General features: G+C 43.8%; 1 protein-coding gene across 1 annotated transcript in view; it reads left to right on the forward strand.

Annotated features, from left to right (window-relative positions):
- Positions 1 to 22277, forward strand: part of TIAM1 (T-cell lymphoma invasion and metastasis 1) — an 82871-nt gene that overhangs the window by 40762 nt on the left and 19832 nt on the right. The window contains 4 exon segments of the mRNA XM_009876250.1: positions 217 to 298; positions 5373 to 5459; positions 8861 to 9085; positions 19382 to 19485. Coding sequence (XP_009874552.1) covers positions 217 to 298; positions 5373 to 5459; positions 8861 to 9085; positions 19382 to 19485 — 498 coding nt within the window.

Genomic DNA, 22277 nt, shown 5'->3' on the forward strand with positions numbered 1-22277 from the left:
AGTAAAATACTGCTTCCTCCTCTTTTACTGTGTTCTAATAGTAATGTTTAGTGACACTACTAATACATCTCACACATGTGGTGAAAAACTGATACATAAAGACCACAGTCCATTTCTTCTGCTTGTAATTAAAAACAATATATCTGCTCACAATTATTCCAACTGATGTGTCCTCCCATGGTAACATATTTTTCTGTTGTTTTTTTTTCTATTCAGCTGTACAAAGAAATAGAAATCTGTCAGAAAGTTACACAGCACATTCAAATAGAGAAGTCTGATGCATCCTCTGACATTTATGGTGAGTTTCTCCTTGATTTTTTTTTATTTTTCTACCAAGGCAATTCTAGCCAGCAAGTTCTTGCTTGCTATTCCTTGATATATCTGAAATGCCTGTTGAGCACAATGAGGAAAGCACATCTGATTCCAGTGCCATCCACAGTAAGCTCGCTCCCCTGCCCTGAAGCAAGACAGTTTTATTTGTAGTGCACTGAACGCTGTTTTTCCTGGTGCTTGAGCTGTAGGATGTGCAGCTCTTGGATGAGAGCTACGGTGGCAGAAAGGACAAAGGTTTTCTTGTTCTTGTAGTTTCTCAAAACACCACCTACAGAGGTTGTGTGACTGAGTGTGGGCGGAAAACATCATCCTTTGCCAGTTGTCACATCTTACATTGAATGCCTGGTGTTTCTGGGGACGCTGCAGCGGAGCTTGTGAGAGGGCTGCCGCGGTGGCTTGCTGCTGCTAGCAGGGCAGAAGGCTTTCCCTCTCCTCACGCCTTCCACCAGACATGATGGCAGGGATGCAGCAGGGAGCATTCCGGTGGGTGGGAAGCATCCGGAGGTAGCTGTCCCAGGAGAGGCTGCTTGGCTCCTGTCCCCACCTGCCAGGGGCACACAAGCTGGTCCCTGAGACATTCCTGGGGCTGGGGGAGCCTGGCCCTGGTGCACACCCAGTCCTCAAGGATGCCCCGTGGACTCCTGGAGCCAGAATCTGACATGCCGTATAGAACTGTGCATAAAACATAAACCAGGTGAAGTCCTCCCCGTGTAATTTCAGCAAAATCCATAATCTTTATGTGAGGGTGGTCATATTTCTTACCTTTCAAGTATTTCAAGTTACAGATCTCCAGCTTGGCAAGTTTGCCTTTTGGTCTGGCAATTACAGTTCTGTGGTGTATTTTAAGGTTATTTGTGCAACCTACCCTGCAGGAAGCCAATCTACATATTTTTACTGTTTATCTAAATATTCTGTTTTAATGTCTAGAATAATTCTGAATCCCCAAACTGCTCATTATACAGCTGCAGGCCATCTGAATATTGAGTTCTGCTACAAAGCAGTAGTACTGACTGTGGTTTGAATATTGAAGGCCTAAAAAAGAAATATTAACCAGCACAGTGATTGCCCTAGGTTTGATAATTATACTGTGCCTGAGAGCACTGCAAGAATGAGGGATATCATGGCATTTCCTGTTTCTTCTCTCTTTTTAAGTGATAGATGGGAAAGGCTGTGAAATGCACTGTCATGTCCTGTGAAATGAGATCGGCTGTGTAAGACATGGGATGTGTCTATTCAGTGGCTCCGACCCTGCAGGGAGTGAGAGATGAACACACACCCCAAAAAACCCTGACTTTTCTTTCATTGAAAGAAAATGACAAAACTTACTTTGACTCTAAATGGCAGCACAATTTCTGTGGTCTGTATATGTCTCACAGAAACAGTACTGTGTTCGTCCAGTGACAAGTGTGAGCTGAAATATGTGTGTGCAGGGGGAGCAGAGGTGAAGGCTTGGTCCTGTCTTGGTCCTGATGGATCCTTTCCCATCCTTTACATTAGGTACATTTAGTTCTTTTAGTGTCTTTACAGAATTAGCATTGCCAATCCAGAGAGAAAGCATTTTACAATCCAGAGACAAAGCCACAGCATGTTCACAAGCTATGGCAATATGAAGATCCGAGCTTTAAAGTTTTGGCATAGATTCTTTTTAACAGGGTTGCTTAAAGGTTCTTGCTGCTGGTTTTGTTGTGAAAAGAACCTAAATCAATAATGCGGCTGCATGGGCTCCAAGCATCTAAGCACCTGCGTAAGTCTGTGTCTGAGCAGGGCTGACTTTGAGATTGATTCTCAGTCAGCTGGGCAGTGCTGGAGGCTCAGCCCCTCACAGGCACTTTGACAAGTGCTCTGGGGACAGCGACAGGAGACAGTACCAAAACTGAATGGCTAGGGTGCTAAGGGACTTTTCATTCCGATGATTACTTGTTTTTTCTGTGTAGCATTGTTAAAGCCTTCTCATACTTTTTTTAAAAAACATACATCAAAATTTCCTTGATTCCTCCAGAAGAACTAGAAGAGTCTTCATTTTGAACACGGATGAGATTATGAAAATCAGGACTGACATTACTTGTTGCTGTTGCTAGTGTTTCAGCTGTAGCAATAATAATACTTGTAGATCACCTTGAATTTTCAAGATACATCCCAAGCAGCTATTCATTAATCCTGACAATGTAGACTTAGTGCTAACTTCATTTAACAGACATGGTATCAAAGATAGGGAGGTGAAATGCTTTCACTAAGGGTGCAATTAAGGCAGGCCAGTTCAGCTCACTAGCCTGGCAGAAAGATAATAGAAGTGAAGAGCTGTCTGCTGGCTTTGCAAGCTGTTTTGGGCAAGCTAGGAAATCCTGGGGAGGGGACAGAGCTGCCCCTTCAGGCAGGAGCAGGCCTTTGGAGCATCTTTGCCATCATGTCTGAGCACACCGTGAGTTCAAGTCATGTAAAGAGGATGGAGCAGAGCATTTCAGGGAAAGCTCAGCTGGGAATATTTCACAGTGTTTCTACTCCTACCAGTGGGGCCACAGTAAGAAGCACTCCTGGGGTGTCTGGTCAGTGTGTTGGGCCTTGCCAGCATTAGATGTGTCAATGTGATGCTATTGCAGATTCCCGGGCACATACCTTCTTGACTCTTTCACTGACACCAGACTCTTTGAATAGGTTGTGTGGGCAGGAATCAGGGCACATCAGCAGTAAGAACCTATTGCTTCCAGGTCCTGTATGTGACGGGAACATACTGGCATTTTTGTTAGGAGCTGTCTATCTCAGGGGGCCGAGTTAATCTTCTGGAGGTTTGTTCAAGTATTGTGCAGGTTCAGTGAGGCCATGTGCACTCACAGATGTAGACTTTTGTTCTCCTGTCATCAGAACTTTGCAGTGAAGAAAAGGCTCTGTCTGGGTCACCACCCATCTCTTCACACCTGTGTTTCAGAGTCCATGCACAGTTTGATAATAATCTTTTTGGCAGTGATGCCAGCTTATGCAATCGCTGTCACTTCCACCCACTCCTGCCCTTCCTCTCATGCAATGCTAGTACACGTGTCTGTGCGGAGCACCTGCAGAATTCAGCCAGATGGAAACTGTACATTCGTACTACACAAGTGCATATGCAAACTGCACATACATGTTTATGCGTATATGATTATATACAAATGTGTACATACATGTATGTACATAGATCTGTACGCACACACTTGACTGAGGTGTTTCACATCTGGATGAGTTCCTTGCTCTTCTTTGCTGGATGGCAGTGAAAGCACTGGCACCAGCGCTGCAGGGGGACCAGAATGCTGCTTCAAATTGTTTACTGGATCCAGCCTCATCACAACTGTGGAAATAAAACAGTTTATCCATACTTGGGGTTTGATCCCATACCCTGTCTGTGGCGGGGTTAAGTCTATATCTGGGATGCCAATTTCAAGGCTGTTGCCTGTTGCCCATCTCTTATCTCATAAAGGTGAGGACAACACATGTAACTCCTTACACCCATTCCTCTCTGGATTTTTTTTTTTTTAAATGAAAGCCGAGTTAAAAAGCAACTACACCTGCCCTTAGCCCTGACAGACTGGAGGAGGCAGAGGTCTTCTTGTGAAGCAGAATGGGAGCTGGGGACTGCTTAGATGTGGTAATCTCTTCACAGGTAGCCACAGCGAGAACTTGAGCTGCAACTCAGCCTTGTTTTAACTGTATGGTAGCCGGCTGCAAAACAGCATTTCAATTGCAAACTGATAAGTTGTTCTGACTCAGGCTGTAGTCTTGGACATGCTCCACTGTGCTTCTGGTTAAGGGTTTTCCAGGTAGGCTTTGCAGTGATGACAAGCAATAGCTACTATTTTTCTGCAGCTGCTCTTTTGTTTATTCAAGAGGTTTTTTTCTCTGCCAAAGTTGATGTGTTGAGTGAGCTTCACAAATTTCATTTTATTCATACTGAGGAGCTCACATACAGATTCCAAGTAGCTCAGTAAGTCACGAAGGGCCATATGCTCCTCACTTCTAGGCTGCCACATTCTTCCCCCTCCTTTCGTGTTTTTACATGGTTGATGAAAAATAACTTCTCATCCATAAGCACCAACTTGAAGGGAGTCCTAAAGTTGGAATAGGCTCCTAGCACATCTGCTTCTTCTTGGCTGGTGGCTGATTCCATGTCAAACAAGCGTCTCCCCCCAGAGATTTGTAAATGTTTTTCTAGTCGGAAAAAGAGAGCAAATGGTTGCCTACACCCATTTAGGGAGTAATGAAGTTTCAGAAAGGCAAATGTTCTGCTTTAGATAACTCTCAACAGTAAATAAATAAACCCTATTTAGCTAACCACACTGTATTTCCTTTACACATTGTTATCTTACACAGTGTCAAGCACAAATGGCAGGCAAATCAACCAAAACCAAATGTAGCGGTACCATTTGCAGTGTTTAAATTAAGGCTGTGTCAGTACTTCCATTATAAGGCTGGTCTATGGGTCTCTAGCGTAGCTATAAAATGTGCACTGAACTAAGACTTAGCAAATAACAGGTTGTGCTAGGAGCAGCTGAGAATAGAGGGGGGGAGAAGAGTAAGAGGCTTTTTTATAAACTTACCCAGTCCAGGGATTTAAAAATGAGAAAAAGCTGGCATTCTGCTTTAGCAGACGCTGTCTGAGTTCAGGATGTCATGTCAGCCATAGCTCTCCGTTTCCTGGCTTTTGTCAGTTTGGGTCACAAAACCACATCTCTGTGCAGCTTTTGTCTGCAAACTGCAAAACGTCTTGAAATGACCTTTTGTGCCAAGAGAGTTGGAAGTCTGTTCCAACGTTTTGCAGCTGTGGTATCCTCAAATAAAGCTGTAAGATGATTTATATATATAAACTCAAAAATTCAGTTCATGTTTTTGTTAAAGCCACTTTCAGTTTTTGTTTCCCTTCATGTTTGTAAAGGTTTATGAGAAAGGAGAAGGGAGGAATTCCTGACAGCTTACTGCAGGGACAGCATAACCTTACCTCTCGCGTGTGTAGTTGTTAGGACATGCTGGAAGTGGTTGGCTTTTTCTAACTGTCTCACTGGGTTTCTCCCTAGGTTTCTCTCTGTCCTCTGTGGAAGAAGAAGGGATTCGTCGGCTGTATGTGAATTGCGTCAAAGAGACAGGCTTAGCTTTCAAGAAAGGTAAAAGACTTTTTAAAGTGCTTATTTTATTGTTTGTTTAGTCCTGATATAGACCATGAGCTTTTTGGCATGGGAGCTTTACAAACACACCAAATCAGTGTCCCAGTCCAGAAGAGATCATGGTCTTTTGGGAAGAGCATGATGTACCGAATGCATGGCTGTTCTGCTCTTGTAATCAGCTTTGCTATATAGTCAACATCTTTTAATTTTGGGTTGTTATAGATGGAGCAGGGTCAGTATGACCCTTGCAGCTGGAAAGAGGAGCAGGGGCCCTCTCAGGTCAGTCACTGCAAGATGAACAGGTACACTAGAAGCCATCATAGTGCTCTCTGTGGCTGGTATTACTGCCTCTAGTTTTGCTTCCAGCCTTTGCAGGAAGCATGACTTGGACCAGAAACCAGCAGAGATAACTAGGCTGCTGGGCTCATCCCAGGGCAGAGCAGGATGTGGTTTAACTGCAGCTTACCCACGCCGAGGTCAACCCTCACACTGCTGTGCCTTTACTGTCCCGTTCATTGCCCTCCTGCAGTCATGGGATGGGCTGGCCAAGGAGCTGGGCAGCTGAAACGTAGGCAGGTTTTAAAGTATAACATGGGGAGCATGAAAAGTGAGAAGACGCTTATCTCTCCATAACCCATCAGTGTATGCAGAGTCCTCAAAAACACCTTCAGAGATTTCTCAGAGAGTGACTATATGGTCTTGCACAGCTGATTCAGCAGCTAGCTGTTGCTGAAAGCAGTGGAGGCTAGTCTCCCCCAAACTGCTCCAGCTCTTTGCCTTGTGCTGACTCTGGCACTCTGCTGAGCCGATTCAGCTCACCATCTCGACAGAAAACTGCTGTAGCAGATAATGCGTGGCTGGTTTTCTGGCCCGCTGGCAAATGGTGTTGGCTTGTGTTGCAGAGAAGCAGGTGCCAGAAGTGACACAGTGAGGGGACAGGACTGTGCAGACAGAAACTGGGAAGGAAGAAGCAGGGGGCAGGGAAGGGGGAACAGCTCTGGCTCTAGGGAGCCTGGAGTTTCACTCAGCTGTAGCCTCTAACCCTAACTTAAGAAAACCACACAGGTGGTTCTCGAGGTTGCTGCATGTGCCTAATAAGCTTGAAGAGCTCATCCTTCTCTTTCCAGCCCCTCCTCACCCTACCTCAGCCCTATACAATTCCCTGGCTGACAGGATGAGTATCCTGCTAAAAGCTCTGAATAGGAGCTGGGGAGTGCCTCTCTGCTAGCCTGCCACAGGGAAATAAAACCCCATGGGTTTTCTGTGGGCAACAAAGAGAATCTGATGATGAGGGTGGGGGGCGGTTAGCAGGGCTTCCTTACTTTGCCTTTAGTTAAGGTTTGAACAACAGTTTAAATGAATGCATGAACACAGACTGCCTCCTGTGGGGCTGAAATGCTAAAACATGCTTTCAGTGATACGTTGCTCTTCATAATTGTTACAAAAAGCCGTTTCTGTATGAACAGTGCTTAGCAGGATATTGTGACAGGACACCTAGTTAGCAGAAAACAGGGAGGAAAAACTCTCTCTGCCTCCTATTATTTACATGCATGTTTGTATTTGACTGCACTTCCTATGGGTAAGTCTAACCAGCTGAGATACAGACTTTAATTTTCAATCTTTTCTCCAATTAGAAAACTTAAATTTTATTTTCTCCTAAGAATTTTTATGATTTTTATCTTTTTTGGTTTTTTTCTTGGTCTGCTTTAGCTAGAACCTTGTTGGAATTTGAGGTGCTTGCTTGTACTGAGATAGACATGATGCTTTATCCCAGATGATTCAAAACAAGCATTACAAAGAGTAAATGAAGCCCTAGATGTGATGTTTATTGTTGCAGGTATATTAATGTGCTACTATTATGACATGGCTGCACTAAGTAGAATAAATGAAATAATGAGAAATGCTTGACTTGCCTTGTTTTGTCCTCATTTCAAATATGATTTTACAGTCCATTTACTTTATAGCTATTTCATCTAGTTCATTTTATTCTCTCCAAAACTGCATGCCATGCTACAGTTTCTGCACACAATTACATGCATTTAGAAAGATCTCAATTTTCCGGAAGAAAACTGAGGCTCTTTAGCCTCCTTCCTTCCATGTTTCTTTCCTGCATGAGGGTAGGTAATCTGTCTCTTGGAGGATGCACTTGAGCTCTGCTCACAGCTCTTCAAATCAGACCTTTCATCCAGGCTTTAAGGGTGACAAGACTTTTTTCCTTTTTTCCCTTTTTTTTTTTTTTTCCTTTGCATGATTGCCCAGCCAGAGGACTGCATGGCATGAGGGCAGGTCATCCCCACAGAACAGCTCTTTTAACCTTGTAAATTCCAGGACAGTGACTGGGTTGCCACCACAGTGGGGCTGGTGGTCCTGTTGGTGCCTTGGTGGCCATTGCAGAGCACATGTTCCCACCAGCTGTGCCCAGCGGGCCGGCCCCTGGGAAATGCCTGAGGGGGTCTGCCAGCTGTCACCCTGAAGAGGAGACAAAAAACTGCAGTGGCTGGAGCAGCACTGGCCTGCCCTGGCATGCTGCTGCCTGCCTGACCCAAAAGGTTATTTGGGATTAAACCCCAGTCCAGCACTCTGTGGTTAGTGAGAGGGCAGGCACAGCTGGCTGAGGGGAAGGTCAGGTTTCCTGCGGCACCTCGGAGGGCTGCGCGCTGCCTGTCAGCATCTCTATGTCACCCTGGAAGCGAGCAGGAGTCAGCTGTTTCCTCTGCAGATCCCCTTTTCCCTTGGGCGCTGATGCTATAAATAGCTCCTGAAATCAGACTGAAAAAAAAAAACCACCATGACTAACTTAGCAAGCGCTAAAATTTGCCTTTTGAAGATCTATATGCTAGGATGTGATTTAGAAGGGGCCAGAGAGGAGCCTATCTGAAGTCCTACACTATACACACAGGCTGAGAGGGAAATGTTTTTCTCTTCTCCTAGGTGTAGGGGTAGGTGACCACTTTGAATAAAAGCCTTAACTTGTGCGGAAGTAAGAATCAAGCCAGCCCAGCTACTCTTATTCTTACTCTCTCCTGTGTGCAGCACCTCAGAAATTTGACTCTTCCTTCAGTACACATTTATTTACCAGCAATATGTTACGTAGGGTGGCTTGCTGTACAGCAGCTGTTCCCTTGCAGTGACATGAAGAAAATGGGGATATCTTGTTGCTGGTACATCATGAGGGACTTCCTGGGCAGTGCACTCTTAGGGATGATACTGGAGTGCCAGCCTGACAACACATCTCACAAAAGTTCATCAAATTGCAGTATTGTGTGCAGTCATGAATGTTTACTTTATGTCTAGACATAACATTGTCTGGCACTTCATAAAAACTGGGCTCAGCTCCTTGATGTCTGTGGGTAATAGAAGCATTACTGTGCAAGTCTTACCTGTTCCTTTCTGTGTTGCAGGCCTGAAAGCTGGTGATGAAATTGTGGAGATTAACAAGAAAGCTGCTGAGGATTTGGACTCAACTTTGCTGAAAGATGCCCTTGTTCAGCCTTCACTGTGTCTTACTGTGCGCACCTATCCTGACATAGAGGAAGGCCAGAAACTAATGCAACCACCACCACGTCGCTTGGAAAACCCATCTGACTTGAGTGACAGCGCACTGGCATTTGCTGGGAGCAGCCAAGGTATTTGGTTCAGTGTAGAAATTACCAGGAGGAGGATTCACGCTTACAACATGCCGGTGTAATGCCATTGATCCCTGCATGTAAATTCCGTGGTGGAAGTGAGAGGAATTACAATCCCAATGCGCGGGACAAATAACACATGAGAGTGCTGGAAGCTGCGAGGTATAATCTGCAGTAGCAATGGAAGATGATTTGTGTTATGTGGTTAGGCTGTGAAATGTGTGTCATCACCAAATGCACATCGTATCATCTAGCTGTGCCTACAATGAGTCGCAGAACTAATTGCTCACTTCTGGGATGCTGAGGAGGTGCCTTTACCTCTGGATTTGCCCACAGGGTATATGTATGGAAGGGAAGGAAGAGGGGGTAAGCATTCACCCTCTCTGGGATTAGCCAGGAGCACAGGAGCCTTGCACATTTGATGAGACACATAAATAACTCACAAGAACGTTTCAAAACACCCAAAGGTAGAGATTGAAGGTACAGCCAAACCTACCTAACTGGTCCCACAGCACACTGCGATGGGAAGGGACATTTCTGCCCACCACATTGCCCTCGTCAGAGAACTGACCTGGGTCAAAATTAATCCCTAGCAAATGTGAATTGTTTAGCTTCCTGAACCAGCTGAGGAAAAGTAACCATGCTAGGATAAGAGAAATGGCTTTGGAAGAGCAGGACCACCTCCTCGGCCATTTCTAGTTATAACCCTGTAAGATAACACTGTTGGGAATTGCACTGGGATAGCAGTCCTCCTGGTGCTCCTGCACCATACCTCCTCTTACTTGCCTACTTAGTCAAATTTTGCTGGCTTCTAAATGTCTCTTTGTACTCAAAATCCAGAAGAGGGTACTAGACCTGATTGGTGTAGTTTTTTGGGATAATTTAAAATACAGGAAGAATTAGTGGAATGGCCAAAAAGAAATACTTGCAATATATTCAAAGCTATTCTGAGCTGAGGTAAATTTTGACTTTCAGTCAAAAGTAAATGGGGTCTGAATATGTCAAAACACTTTGCTTTCTCCTCAAAGTAAAGGTTTCAGAAATGTCAAAATAATTGTTTTGACAGCTATGAACGGTTTGGTTTTGGGCATTTGAAGTAAAAAGCTGGAGCAGGAGCGGGGCTGTTAATGCATTTCACTGGTGTTCAAGTCGGCCTTCTCCCGAGACGTGTCTGTCTAATTGCTGCAGTCACTCGCTGTAGGGTCTTCTGGGATGAGTGTGGGTGCAAACTGGAGCTAACCCAGGAGCAGCGCGAGTGCATTAGCGTGATGCTGAGCTGGAGCAAATTAGCCACGGTGAAAGATAGTTTGCTTGGGCTCAGGACCAAGCTGACTCATGTCTGCCTGCAAAGGGTCAGGGAGGTACAGCTTGCCTTTCAACACTTCTGGGAGCTGCTCTGGTTTTGCTTAAGATATTGATTGAAAGTAGTCTGTCGAAAACAACATTGTTCAGGTGATGAGAAAAGGAAAGCTGGACCCCTAGTCTGGCTTTTGGGAGTGTGGTATTCGTAGCAAGTGGAATAGTGTCAACAAAGAAGCTTTGAAACATCTTACTGCAAGTACCTCTGAGGGGACTCATTAAAGCAACCTCATGTAAGACGTGGTATAAACCCCCAAAGGCAGTTAAAATTAAACATTTTCAGAAGGCCATTTCCCCCTTTCAGTTTTCATTGAATTTTCCCAGTTAGGATTTCGTGCTGAAAATCAAGCTTATCTTGTACAATTTTATAGCTGGCCACAAGATGCCCTCATTTCCTACCTAACACCAGCTCTTCACAGGCCCTCATCCTTTTTTCCTTGCCGGTGCGTTTGCATCAAAACCCCGACTTTTCACTGCAGTGAGTGTCTGTCCCCGAGGCAAAGAATCAGCAGCTGGGACATGAGTGTTTATGCAGCATGGTGTCTCTAAGGCAGAGCAGCCACACTTTGTAATGCAGGGTCTCGACAAGAAGTTTCCCTACCACTGTCAGTTCTCTGCATCGTTATTTAAAGAGTCTTCGAGGGGTGCTTTTTCTTGCTGAGGGTGAGATAGTGCCCGGTTTGCCAAAAGTGTCTGAAGACATTTGCCTTTTAACATTGTCCAGTAACAACCCTCTGTGCCCCGTGTGAAATGAAGACACAGGACATGGCTGATGGACAGATGAGACCTCCCACCTCTGCTGCTGTGTAGACATGGCTTCCTTTGTGCTGCTTTCAGCTTGAGTCATGTCTGTCCTCCTTTGTAAGCTTCTCCCAGGCTGGATTTCTACAGTTTGTCACAGTGATGTGGAACGGCTGATTGTTTTCCCATGTCCTGCGGTGAGCATGTGAACAGTCTGATGGGCCAAAGCGCCTCCTTCTTAAATAGCTCCCCAAGACCAGGGGTAAGCGTTGGGGCTTCCTTTTCCCTTCGGATTTCTCTGGCTACAGCTGCCCTTCACTTTTGGTGTGCTGTAGTCATCTTCTTTGCTCTCTCTTTTGGTGGCACAGAAGCTAAATCTCCCTTGACATGTGCTTTCGTTCAAAATGCAGCAAACGATGAGGTGGGAATTGTCTTTATTCCTCCACAGAGTGGGAGGAATACTTCTCTAACCAACAGAAGCAGCACGGTAGTTCATCAGCAGATGTGCAGGTGTCTCGTAACAGTTTCTGAAAGTGCCTGCAGTTGCCATATGAAATATGCTTCTGAAGAATGAAATTAAGCGAGGGTTTAAAGCTGAACAATGCTGATACTCTGATTTGGGATGACTTAGCCTGAGGTGGGAGTGAAATCAAGGATCTGCACCCAAGTGTGTGATGGGAAGGCAGGTGTTTTAATCTTCCCCATCAATTTCTCTCTATTTAGATGTTTGCAGAACACAGTGTTTTACTGTAGGCTTTTTTCTTCTTTCGCTGTGCTTTTTCATGCATTCATTACCTAAACTGCATCCACATAATATCTTAAAAAGGGCTGCATGCTTTCATTTGGGAGACTGTAGCTGTATCTTAGATTTTTGGTCTTGGTTCCCCAGCTTCTTGTAGAGAGCAGTCAAGTATGAAATACCCACTGACCTATTTATTTGTATCCTGGCTGATTACTGGCAGTTTGGCTGGCTAGGCAAATCAGCTCAGTGATTTCTGTTATGCTTTATTTATAGGATGCAGATTTTTTTTTTTTGGTCGTGAAGTAGTGTAGCCGCCCTTTCAGCAGGGGGGTGGAACATTGCTAGGCCAGAATGCCAGCAGATATAAATCACCTGTCGGCACATCCATTCTCCAGAAATTCAGGATCTGGTTGACCGATCACACTGATGTCCTATCATTAACTTGTTCAATAGCAATGCTTCATCAGCTCTAAAGATGGCAAAGGGTGGATTTTTTGTGTAAGGCAAATCATATTGTGTGTTTTCAACAAAAAGATGCTATGTTTTGGGGTTGTTTTTTTAAGGAAGCTGGTTAGCTCAGTCGGTTAGAGCGTGGTGCTGATAACACCAAGGTCGTGGGTTCGATCCCTGTTCGGTCCCCATGTGTTCCCTGATCTAGTTGAGAGGCGTCCCTGCCCATGACAGGGAGGTTGGATTAAATGATCTCTAAGGTCCCTTCCAGCTAGGCCATTCTGTGATTCTATGATTCTAATTTCCTAAGCTGACTTATTACACAGTGGGAGGTCTTCCAGGAGCAAAGCAGGGCTGTATTCCCGGGGGTCGACCTCCCTGAAGTGACTGCGGATGCTCCTGTTAAATATGATATCTCTTACAGCTGTTTCATTTTCTCGAACTACCTTGTATATACTGACGTTGGGGCTAGAGCTGTAAATTAGCTCTGTGGCAATGGTCACTAAATTCTGTTTACTTAACGGGTTGCTCTGGAAATGACCTTGTATTTTATATCTCTAATTGATGTGAAAAATGTCATCCTGGGTATGTTACATACTTTCCCCTAGGAGTTTGCGCTGCATCAGGCTTGCAGAGCCGCAAGTTTTGTTCCTTTCATCTATTACCCTTTTTCCTGGCTTTCAGTCTTCTCTCTTGCTAATGCAGTCTGCATAAATCTGGTTGAGGAGGACCAACTCTCATTCTATCTGGAGCCCTGGCAGTGTGCTTTCCGTGTTGCCTAAAAGGATCAGTGAGAGCCGTCTCCCTTTCCCATGAGGATTGTTTTGTCTCCCCATTCTGCTCCACTCCATCTAGGGAACCAGAGGCTGAAAGCTGGAAACACAGCGTTGCACCTCCACAAAATTGTAAAGAAGATACTTTATTATTAGCAGGAGCTTTGGGAATGGGAGTAGTATCCATGTTTGGTGTGGTTTCCCCACAATCCCACTACCTTTTTTTTACTCGGGAGTAGAGTTTCTGAGGTTTGAGTTTTGCATGCTCCTTTGTTTTGGAGACCTCTAACGTGAAGAATAACTCTACAGGGATAACTGTGAGCCATATAAATCAATGTGCAGAAGGTATTTATGATAAAAAAGAAAGTATGTCTGTGTTTTGAATGGGTATATTAATTTTCTAGGTATGAAGCAGCTAGGTATTTTTAAAGAGACTGTTACTTTGTCATTCAGATAGCAGGGAGAACCAGAGGCTGAAGTTAACACATGCTCTAAAGACTATAGTATAAAACTGAGACAAACTTTCATCACGCTATAAGAATGGCCACTATTTTTTATTCTATCTTCGTATCACAGGTCCCCTTAGGCTAAGTAATTTGGATTGCAGAACAAGCTGAGACTAATAATGACCTTAATTTCTTCAGGGTTATTTTCCTGAGGCAGACAACAAATTCCTATCTTCTGTAGCACGTTAAAAATTATTGTTATCATTCAGTGCTTAATTTAACAATTTAAGGGGCATTGACTGCAGCAGCAATCAGAGGGTTTTGCATGTCATTAATCAGAGACATGCAGAACCGTTGTTTGCGAAGATCCCTTTTCTAAAAGCTTAAAAAAGCAGAGCCTCAAGGATGTTGCCTCAGTCAGAATTGCGTTTGGAGGTCTCATTCCTGCCTTTTCTGAAGTCTGCCTGCGCTGCTGTGGAAATAAGCAGCGTGGCCCTCAGCACATCAGTTCTTTGCGTTGCAGCTTTGGGCTTCTGCTCCTTTTCCCATTTGAGCTGCAGTAAGCAAACCTGCTCCCTTCTTCCCCCGCTCCTCATCTTCGTTTTCTTGCTGTGCTGCCGCTCCCCCTGCCGGCCCCGCCAGCCCGAAGCTGCAGCTCCCTGCTTGGCAGCGATCTCCTCCAATCTCAGCTCCCCTGGTTTCCAAAGTCTCTGAGCACATGCTTCATTTTTACGTGTATGAAAACCCTCGTTTATTCCAAAGGGGCTACTCAAGCGTATTACAAGTTCTCGGACTAGGCTCCTGACCTGGGGAGGATGAGGAGTGACTGTGTGTATGGGGAAGGTTTCATTCAATCTGCATTCTTGCCAAGAAAAGTGCATTAATTGGATGACATTCAGCGTAGATTTTTCTTTATTTGCACGAGTTATTGAAATGAAAAAGGAAGCAGTAGAGTTCTATCAAAAGGGAAATAGAATTGTGGGGCTTGTTCTGTAACTCTCCAGAGAAGCCAGAATTCCCCTATCCTCTTCTTTGGTCTCTCAGTTGACTGTAAGTGTGATAGGTCTTTGGAGATGTTATGAACTCTGTGGCTCTTCCCAGTGGGATAGAATATCCTGGTGTAAAAACTACATCATCTTCTTTTATATTTCAGTGTTTCAAAGCTAACCAGAATTCTTCTTAAAAAATAATAAAAAATACATGCCTATATTTTTTATTGTAGATTGGTAAGTGAAATTTTGTCCCATATAGAACTTTAATCTGAGAGGCAGTTCCCTCGCAATTTATATTATAATTGTTCCATTTATGACAGATTGTCTTTTGAAAGGTACTCTCTTGTCATAATGGGGCCATTCCCCAGCAGCGTTCAGAAATAACTCTGTTTAAGGAAGTTGCTGTTGAACTTCCCAAGCAAGTGATATTCTTTTCTTTTAAGGCTTTCTTTCAAGTCAGACACTGGAAGCACTTGGCCACTGAAACCTTTGCAGCACTCCTCACAGGAGAGTCTTGGCTGGGATTCAGCTGAGGGAGTCACTTTCTGCCTGGTCCATTTTTCTTCTGTGGTTTCAGCTCAGATGGGGATCTGTCCTTATTTCCTGCTGGAAATGATCAAGCAGTTGCTATATTTGACTTCCAGTATCACTGAGTTTCATCGATGAAGGAAGTACAGAGGAGTATGATGCACCTTTTGCAGGAAGCCGGTGGTGGCGGGTGGGCAGGGAAGGCACCGGGATGAGCTCCTTGGTCTCTGACACTGTCTGACTGCGGCACTCACAGAGCTCAGTCACACAGCAACGTGTTGTGTGGGGCCCTGAGACATATAAAACAACCTGCTGAGGCACCTTCAGGTTACAAGCTAAAGCTTTCAACCATCTGAGCCTGTTGCTTCCAGCCCACAGCATGTTAACATGCTGGCAGGTGGCTGCCCTTGCCAGCACTTCTCTCTCCTGTCACTGAGAGGACTAAATTCAGTATTGCTCATCCCACATACTCAGGAATAAGGCATCGAGATGCAGGGTTTTCTGATTTGTGTGCTTTTTTTGGTGTTAGTAGGATACGCACTTCTGAGCTTTGCACCACAGCTCACAGAGCTTGGCTTGGAATATTTATTCCCACTGCATTAAAAAAAAAAATCTGGCACCAAGAAGTAGACTTTAAGAGCAGTACCAAATATTATGGAAGTCTCATTAAAATCTTGAGGTACAGCAATGCTGCAAACTGGAAGCAGCAGCCGTGGAAAATTTTAGCCAAGTGTTGGCATGATGCTTAAGCTTTATGTGATACTCCTGGCCTTTAAGCTCCAGCACCTTTGCTCCAGTGATATAAGCTTTCCTTTTATTTTGTTAGTTCTAGCCATAAGTAGGAGTTATTTAATGGGCGTTAATCATGCTGTCATGGATATTACACTGCTGAGACAATTTGGGAGCTTGTGTGACCTCCATCTGTGCTGTTGGTCACATGGATTTGACCTCTTTTTCCTACTGTTTTTTTTTTTATTTTCTTTTCTAATTCTTTAACGTCAAGCCCATGCATTATCATCCTTAGCAAATGGTAGTGGTTGGGCAGCATTCAGGTGCTGCAGAAGGAAACAAGCACATTGTCCTCAGAGCATCTTGCAGAGCTAAATAAAGATTTACAGGGCAAAAGTAAAACGATGCAATGAACCTGACAGAAATGGGACAGTAACTGCGTGGTATTAAAAGGCAGTAACCTGTGGCATTACCAAAGTGATTGCCTGCATTTAACAACCAGCAGATAAACCTGCTGAAGTTGACGTTGGCTTTGGCATCTTAAGACATTAGAAATACATGGAGCACATGTACTATGTGACTGCTCATCACGGTCTAAGTGAAAGATTGCTGTCTACTGGGCAAAAGTGTTTATACTGCAGGAAACAAATTAAGTGGTGTTTTAATATACAGGAAAAGAAGAAGTGGTAGCTTGAAAGCAAAAACCAAAACCCCCAGACAAACATTATTTGCCTTGGCTTGGAGTGAGAAACAGCTGTAAGATGTATTTCACACACTTTATAGTGGGAAATTAATTGGAATGAAAAAACACAGACTGCCCCAAACAAATTATGACACGTAGCACATCTTTTTTCTCTTATGTTTTAATGGATTGATTAAGAGGTTTATGATTTTTTTCACACATTAATAGAACGACCAGAAAGCTCATAGTCCAAGTTGATGAAATCTGAGCAAGGCTCAGAAAACCTAATTTATTACAAAAAAACCACTTCTTCAAATAGATTTTGTGCTGCCAAAACAGGCACATCTTTTTAAAAGGTAAACCCTATCTTTTTAGAAGCTCAGCTATGAACTACCTTTTATGTTCTTTTAATTTCATTTCCATTCATGTCCAATTTAGTTCCATCCCAGTATGCAGAAAATGTTCTGAATTTATTTCTGGATTTCTGAATTCCTGTTTGTTCAAATGATTTCTGAACTCAACAAAGTGGGAATCTTGTAAAATTGTGCAAATTTGTTTTGGTAATGATAGGACGAGGGGCAACAGCTGGAGGAGCGTAGGAGGTTCCACAAAAGCATTAGGAAAAGCTTTTTCACTGTGAGGGTGACGGAGCCCTGGCACAGGCTGCCCAGGGAGGTTGTGGAGTCTCCTTCTCTGGAGACTTTCAAAACCTGCCTGAACGTGTTCCTGTGACCTACTGTAGGTGATCCTGCTCTGGTAGGGGGGGTTGGACTAGATGATCTGTTTGAGGTCTCTTCCAATTCCTGACATTCTGTGAATCTGTGCGAACAGCAGCTGAAAGTTGGGTACTAAGGAACCCAGACCTGAATCTCTCCCCTCAGTCTTGATATCAAGAAAACCTTGCCTAGGATGTGTTTGCAAACCAACATTGTGCACTAACATAAAGCTCCTTGAAAGAGGAAAAGTGGCTTTTTCATTACAGAGAAGGGGCAACAGTATTTTTCTTATTTACTTAAAAATCATGTTTCTTAGACACTGTCATTTGCATATAATTAAATAGATTTCATTCCATTGTAAACAAATGCAGTCTGTGTGTAATCAGGGTTTAATTTTTTGAAGTCTTGTATTTTAGAGCAGCTTGCCGTTTTGTCTGAGTTAAGAAGACCATCCATGCTATTGTAGCCTTTTTGGCCAAACCACCCAGTGTTTAGCTGAAATATATCAATATAACAGATAATTGTTTTCAGCACTGTGGCCTTTTTACTCACAGCACTGCTATCTAGCCAAATGCTCCTTATAGACAAACATACATGACTTACCTAAATTGAAATGTCTAATTGAAAAATAGCGAGTAACGTGAGAGTCAGCATGGGACTAACATAGAAATGGTGCTGCATCTGGTGTGCTAAATTACTCTTAATCTTTGAAAAATGTCCATGTTTCAGCCTGGTATAGGTTGAAATAGGAGGGAATGGCTGCTGGACCACTGGGTGCTGACAACGTGATAGTGTGCTGTTGGGCTGCTTCTGTTCTTAGGGCTAGCAAACACAAAATAAACCCCACTTGTTAGAAAAAAAAAAATCTATTCTGCTAGAGAAAAGTGTTGAGCTTTCCACCAAAATGTTTAAATGCTAGTGCTAACAGCACGACCAAAAATTATTTTAATATTATCTATTGGACTGGATTTTAAAACGTGGGGATTTTCTATGTTGCTGCCTCCATTGATCTTTGATTAGTCTTTTCTGCGTTAGCTGAAGAATAAAGGTAATGGAATAAGAGATATAATCCGTGGTGGGACATTCACTGTCCTACTCAGGTGGTGGGATGCAGGCAGGGAGGCATACTCAGAAACCACCCTTCCCCACCCACCTCCAGAAGCAGCACTGCAAAAAAACCCTCTTCCTTACGGGATTGAGAGGAGGAGGGGGGAAAGGTAAAAGGAATTAGTGTCTGGACTCATCTGCTGTGAAGTATCTATTTGTGCTGGTTGGAAGGTCAGTTGAGGCATTCAAGAGAATCCTGGTAGGGTTCAGTCCATCGCTGGTCATTATAATTTGCCATAGCTAGAAGTTTAATGCATATGAAATACGTTTCTCTGTGAAGAGTGGCTAAGGTGCAGTATTACTACTTCTTACAGCTATTTGAGTCAGAGAATGAGGTCCCCAGGAAAGTTTTTTATGCACAGAGCTCTCAGGCTGGAATTAGTTCTCTTCTTCCATTTGTCACGTGCAGGTAATTCATTATTTACTTACCAGAAATCACAAAACAGTTATTAGCTGTATCAACAACATGAGTCATAGGGGTGCTTAGTTCTTGCCACTTACTGATGGAAATGAAATTTAGGGTTTATTTTCCTAAAAATCAACACAGACACTCAGTAGTGGGTGTGAGACCAAAACAGTGAGCAATGTAAAATCATCGTGTCCAATTTAACTTGGAGAAAAAGTTGACCAAGACTTGCTTCTTGGCACAGCCTGCCTGTTCACATGCTGCAGTTTCCATTTGAAACCACTGAAGTATAAAGGCAGGCCACTGCTTGCCAGCCAAGGAACTAATACTAAACATAAAAATTTCAATGTGGCATTTCAGCCTTATCTCTGAACTGTCTTTTATAGTTTCCACCTAAATAGTGTGTCTCGCTATAACCTGTTTATTCTTACACCTGTAGTTAAACCTGACCCCTACTGCAAGCCAAGGTAGTCCTTTGAGGTCACTGAGTGCCTCTGGCACAGCCTTGTGTTGACATGCAGAATGGGGCCTGGACCTCCATGGGAACTCCATGTCTGTTGCGCCCAGCTTTTCGAATTTTTTGGAAATGATGGCTGGGTTTTCACACACATCTCAATTTTGACAGGGCATTCGCTTTGTGGTGACCCGGACAGCTCCGTTGAGACAGGTCCAGAGGAGGCAGAAGTGCAAGACTTGGAGTCGTCTGATGAGGCCGATAAGATGAGCAAGGTGAGAAATTTCATTTTCACATGACAAGGAGCAAAAGCCTGGTACAGTCACAGCTGATGTGCTGACCTCACAGCTGCATGCGATTAGAGCCTCTTTCCTGGGACGATGTTAAATCTCACTTTTAAGGTGTTTACACGCGATATTGAATGTAACAAATTACAGCTTTGATTATGGCACACCACTATCTCTTAAGCAAGACTTGTGCCCTTTTTCCAGCATTGGTTCACACTTTCAGTATCTTGTGATAGTATTCCCACATTGTTTATAAATGGGCTGGTTTATCACCTCCTTCCCCAGAGCAGGTCAGCTAAACCAAAAGATTAGGTGGATTATTACGATTTCTTATTGTTTCTTGATTTCCAGGTATAGGAGGAATGCAGGTTAAACAGAATTTCCTTAAATCAGTGTCATAGCGCACATGCTAGTTTTTAAATGCAACCTAATTATAGTCAATCTACCTTAAATTGAAGCAAAATTCTCCAATTATAGCTAAGAGGTTGTGCAAATGGATTGCTAATTGCTGTCTATTAAGGCATGGATTTAACAGTGGTTGGTAGTTTGCACTTGCTTGGGTGCTGGGGAGCTTTACACAACATTAGGTGTGATGATTAGTGACTTTTGAGGCAGAATCAGCTGAGATGATTTTAAAAACACTTCTAGGTATTTGTTGTATAGGCGGTGGTGAGAGCTTACAACTGTTTTTCTATGGAATTAATGATCTAATGAGAATCAGTTCTCAGTTTGTGCTTGCTTAGGTGTGTTTTTTCTCAGCTCTTGTTTTAACTAAAATGCGTTATAGTGAGCTGGTCTCTGTGCTATTCTATTCATCATTGTTGTGAAAGGAAGGAAAAGACCTTGGCCTCTTGTTTCCTGATCTCTTATGTCATGCTGGCCTGTAGTTTTGTCTTTGATAGCCAGACAGTGGAAGTCAGATAAGAGTAAACATTCCTATGCATGAAACGTGTACAGAGCTTGCATGCAGAGAAGGTGATTCCTCGTACAATTTGCTTCCAGATCTTATTACAGACATTTTGTTGTAAGTACAAAGAACTTCTTCAGTAAGTGGAAATGTTTGTTGATAATTTGAGATTTTTAACTGTAAATATGTGAGGTTTTCATTTACTCTGAAAAGAGTCTCTTCAGTTTAACACTGAAGCTGTGGAAGAGCACCGAGCATTACACACACATACCTGCTTGGGGAATAAGTGTTCTCGCTGTGTTTTCTATAGCTTTCTATTTCTGAACTCTGTGACAGGCTGTGGGGTTCCATTTTGCATCTTGCCTCCTGGATCTTCAGAGCTGCCTGAAGCAAGACATAAGGATTACATGATTAGCCCTCTAGCTCAGCAGATTTAGTTAAACTGAGAAATGTGCATTAGCAGCTCTAATGCTTAATATTTGTATATTGGAAGAGTAGCTTTTAACTCTAACAAGCCTTGGTTTCCAGCAAGAGGAACATCTGTCTTTCTGTGAATGAAATGTTGACATCAGTGCATGTTTTCTTTTAAAATTCAGAAATATGTATGGGTTTGTTTGTGTAATATAGGGGGGAGTGAGGCATTTTACTTTGCATTCTGCTTGTTCTGGGGCAAACTGCTTGAAATGATTTCCTATAAAAAAAGGACATGTGAACATGTAGTATATTTACAGGGTGCTTGGTCTGGCAAACTCATGAACGCCTCTGTCCATGTTCACATAGAAGAGCTCTATACTAAGTGGGCTCTCTTTGTGGCTCCTTTTCAACAAAAGCTACAGAAACCCCCAAATTGTTCTGCAGTGCCTAGAGGAGAATTCCAGTATATGGCAGAGGGAAGGAAATGAATCTTGGTCTACAGGCGGGTTTTCTTAATCCCTTTGCTTTTCTGTGTGCTTGGGAAAGCAGATCTGCATGGGGAGTAAGGAGTCTGCAACACAGGTTTTTCCATGGAAAGTCACCACCCAGCTGGTACAGTGAGGGCGAAAAAAGCAAAGGTATTTTCCTGTCCATGCACTGCCACACCTTTCCGTGCTCCTAGGATTATGGTGCAGAAGATTAAGCTGATGTCCTCAGCACTGTTTTACACAGGTTATTTTTGTACGTGGGAAGTGAATCGCTCTGCCCTCCTAACACCAGGAGGAGCATGTTCCCCTGTATCGCCATTACTGCCACAGCTTCCAGCGTCCCTCGGATGGTGGAGTTCAGGGGAGACTTTCCTTATTTTCTGCCCTTCTTGACAAAAGCAGAGCAGGAGCACTCTTATCTGTTCACTGCTGGGCAGCAGAGGAAATCCATTTTAGCTACGCTGGAGCCTCCCAGCTAAATGCAGAGTTCCCCTTCTTTCAGCGCAGATGCAGCATTAGCAGCTGAAGATCCGAAAATAGCGTTTGGGTTGTCTTTTGCCTTGCGATAGCATGATCCCGAGGCAGCGCTTAATCCTGCTAGCACCACCACACCGCGCCGTGGTGCTGGCGGTCTGCTGATGCCCACGGAGCACTGCAGAGGAGGAGAGCTCTGAGCTTCTCTGAGGATACTTCCCGGCTCTCCAGCCAGAAAGACAATCCTAGGGGGGAGTTAATAATTCATGGGAAAAGGAGAGGAAGGCAGCGCTGCAGCTCTCCTTCATCCTCTCTTGTAGCACAGGCCGGGCAGGATTTTTATGAAGGTAAGCTGTCTGAAATCCTGCTAAAAGCTGGGCTTGGATCCCTTCTGACTTACCTGTAACTTTCTCTTGTAGGTGACTGGTGGATGTATAGCATAAGAGGTACTTGAATGTGTCTTCCCGTCTCCTCCTCTCTCCCCGCTGTCTCTTTAC

Source organism: Apaloderma vittatum, unplaced genomic scaffold (genome assembly GCF_000703405.1).
Source record: "Apaloderma vittatum isolate BGI_N311 unplaced genomic scaffold, ASM70340v1 scaffold12630, whole genome shotgun sequence".
Taxonomy (NCBI): Eukaryota; Metazoa; Chordata; class Aves; order Trogoniformes; family Trogonidae; genus Apaloderma; species Apaloderma vittatum.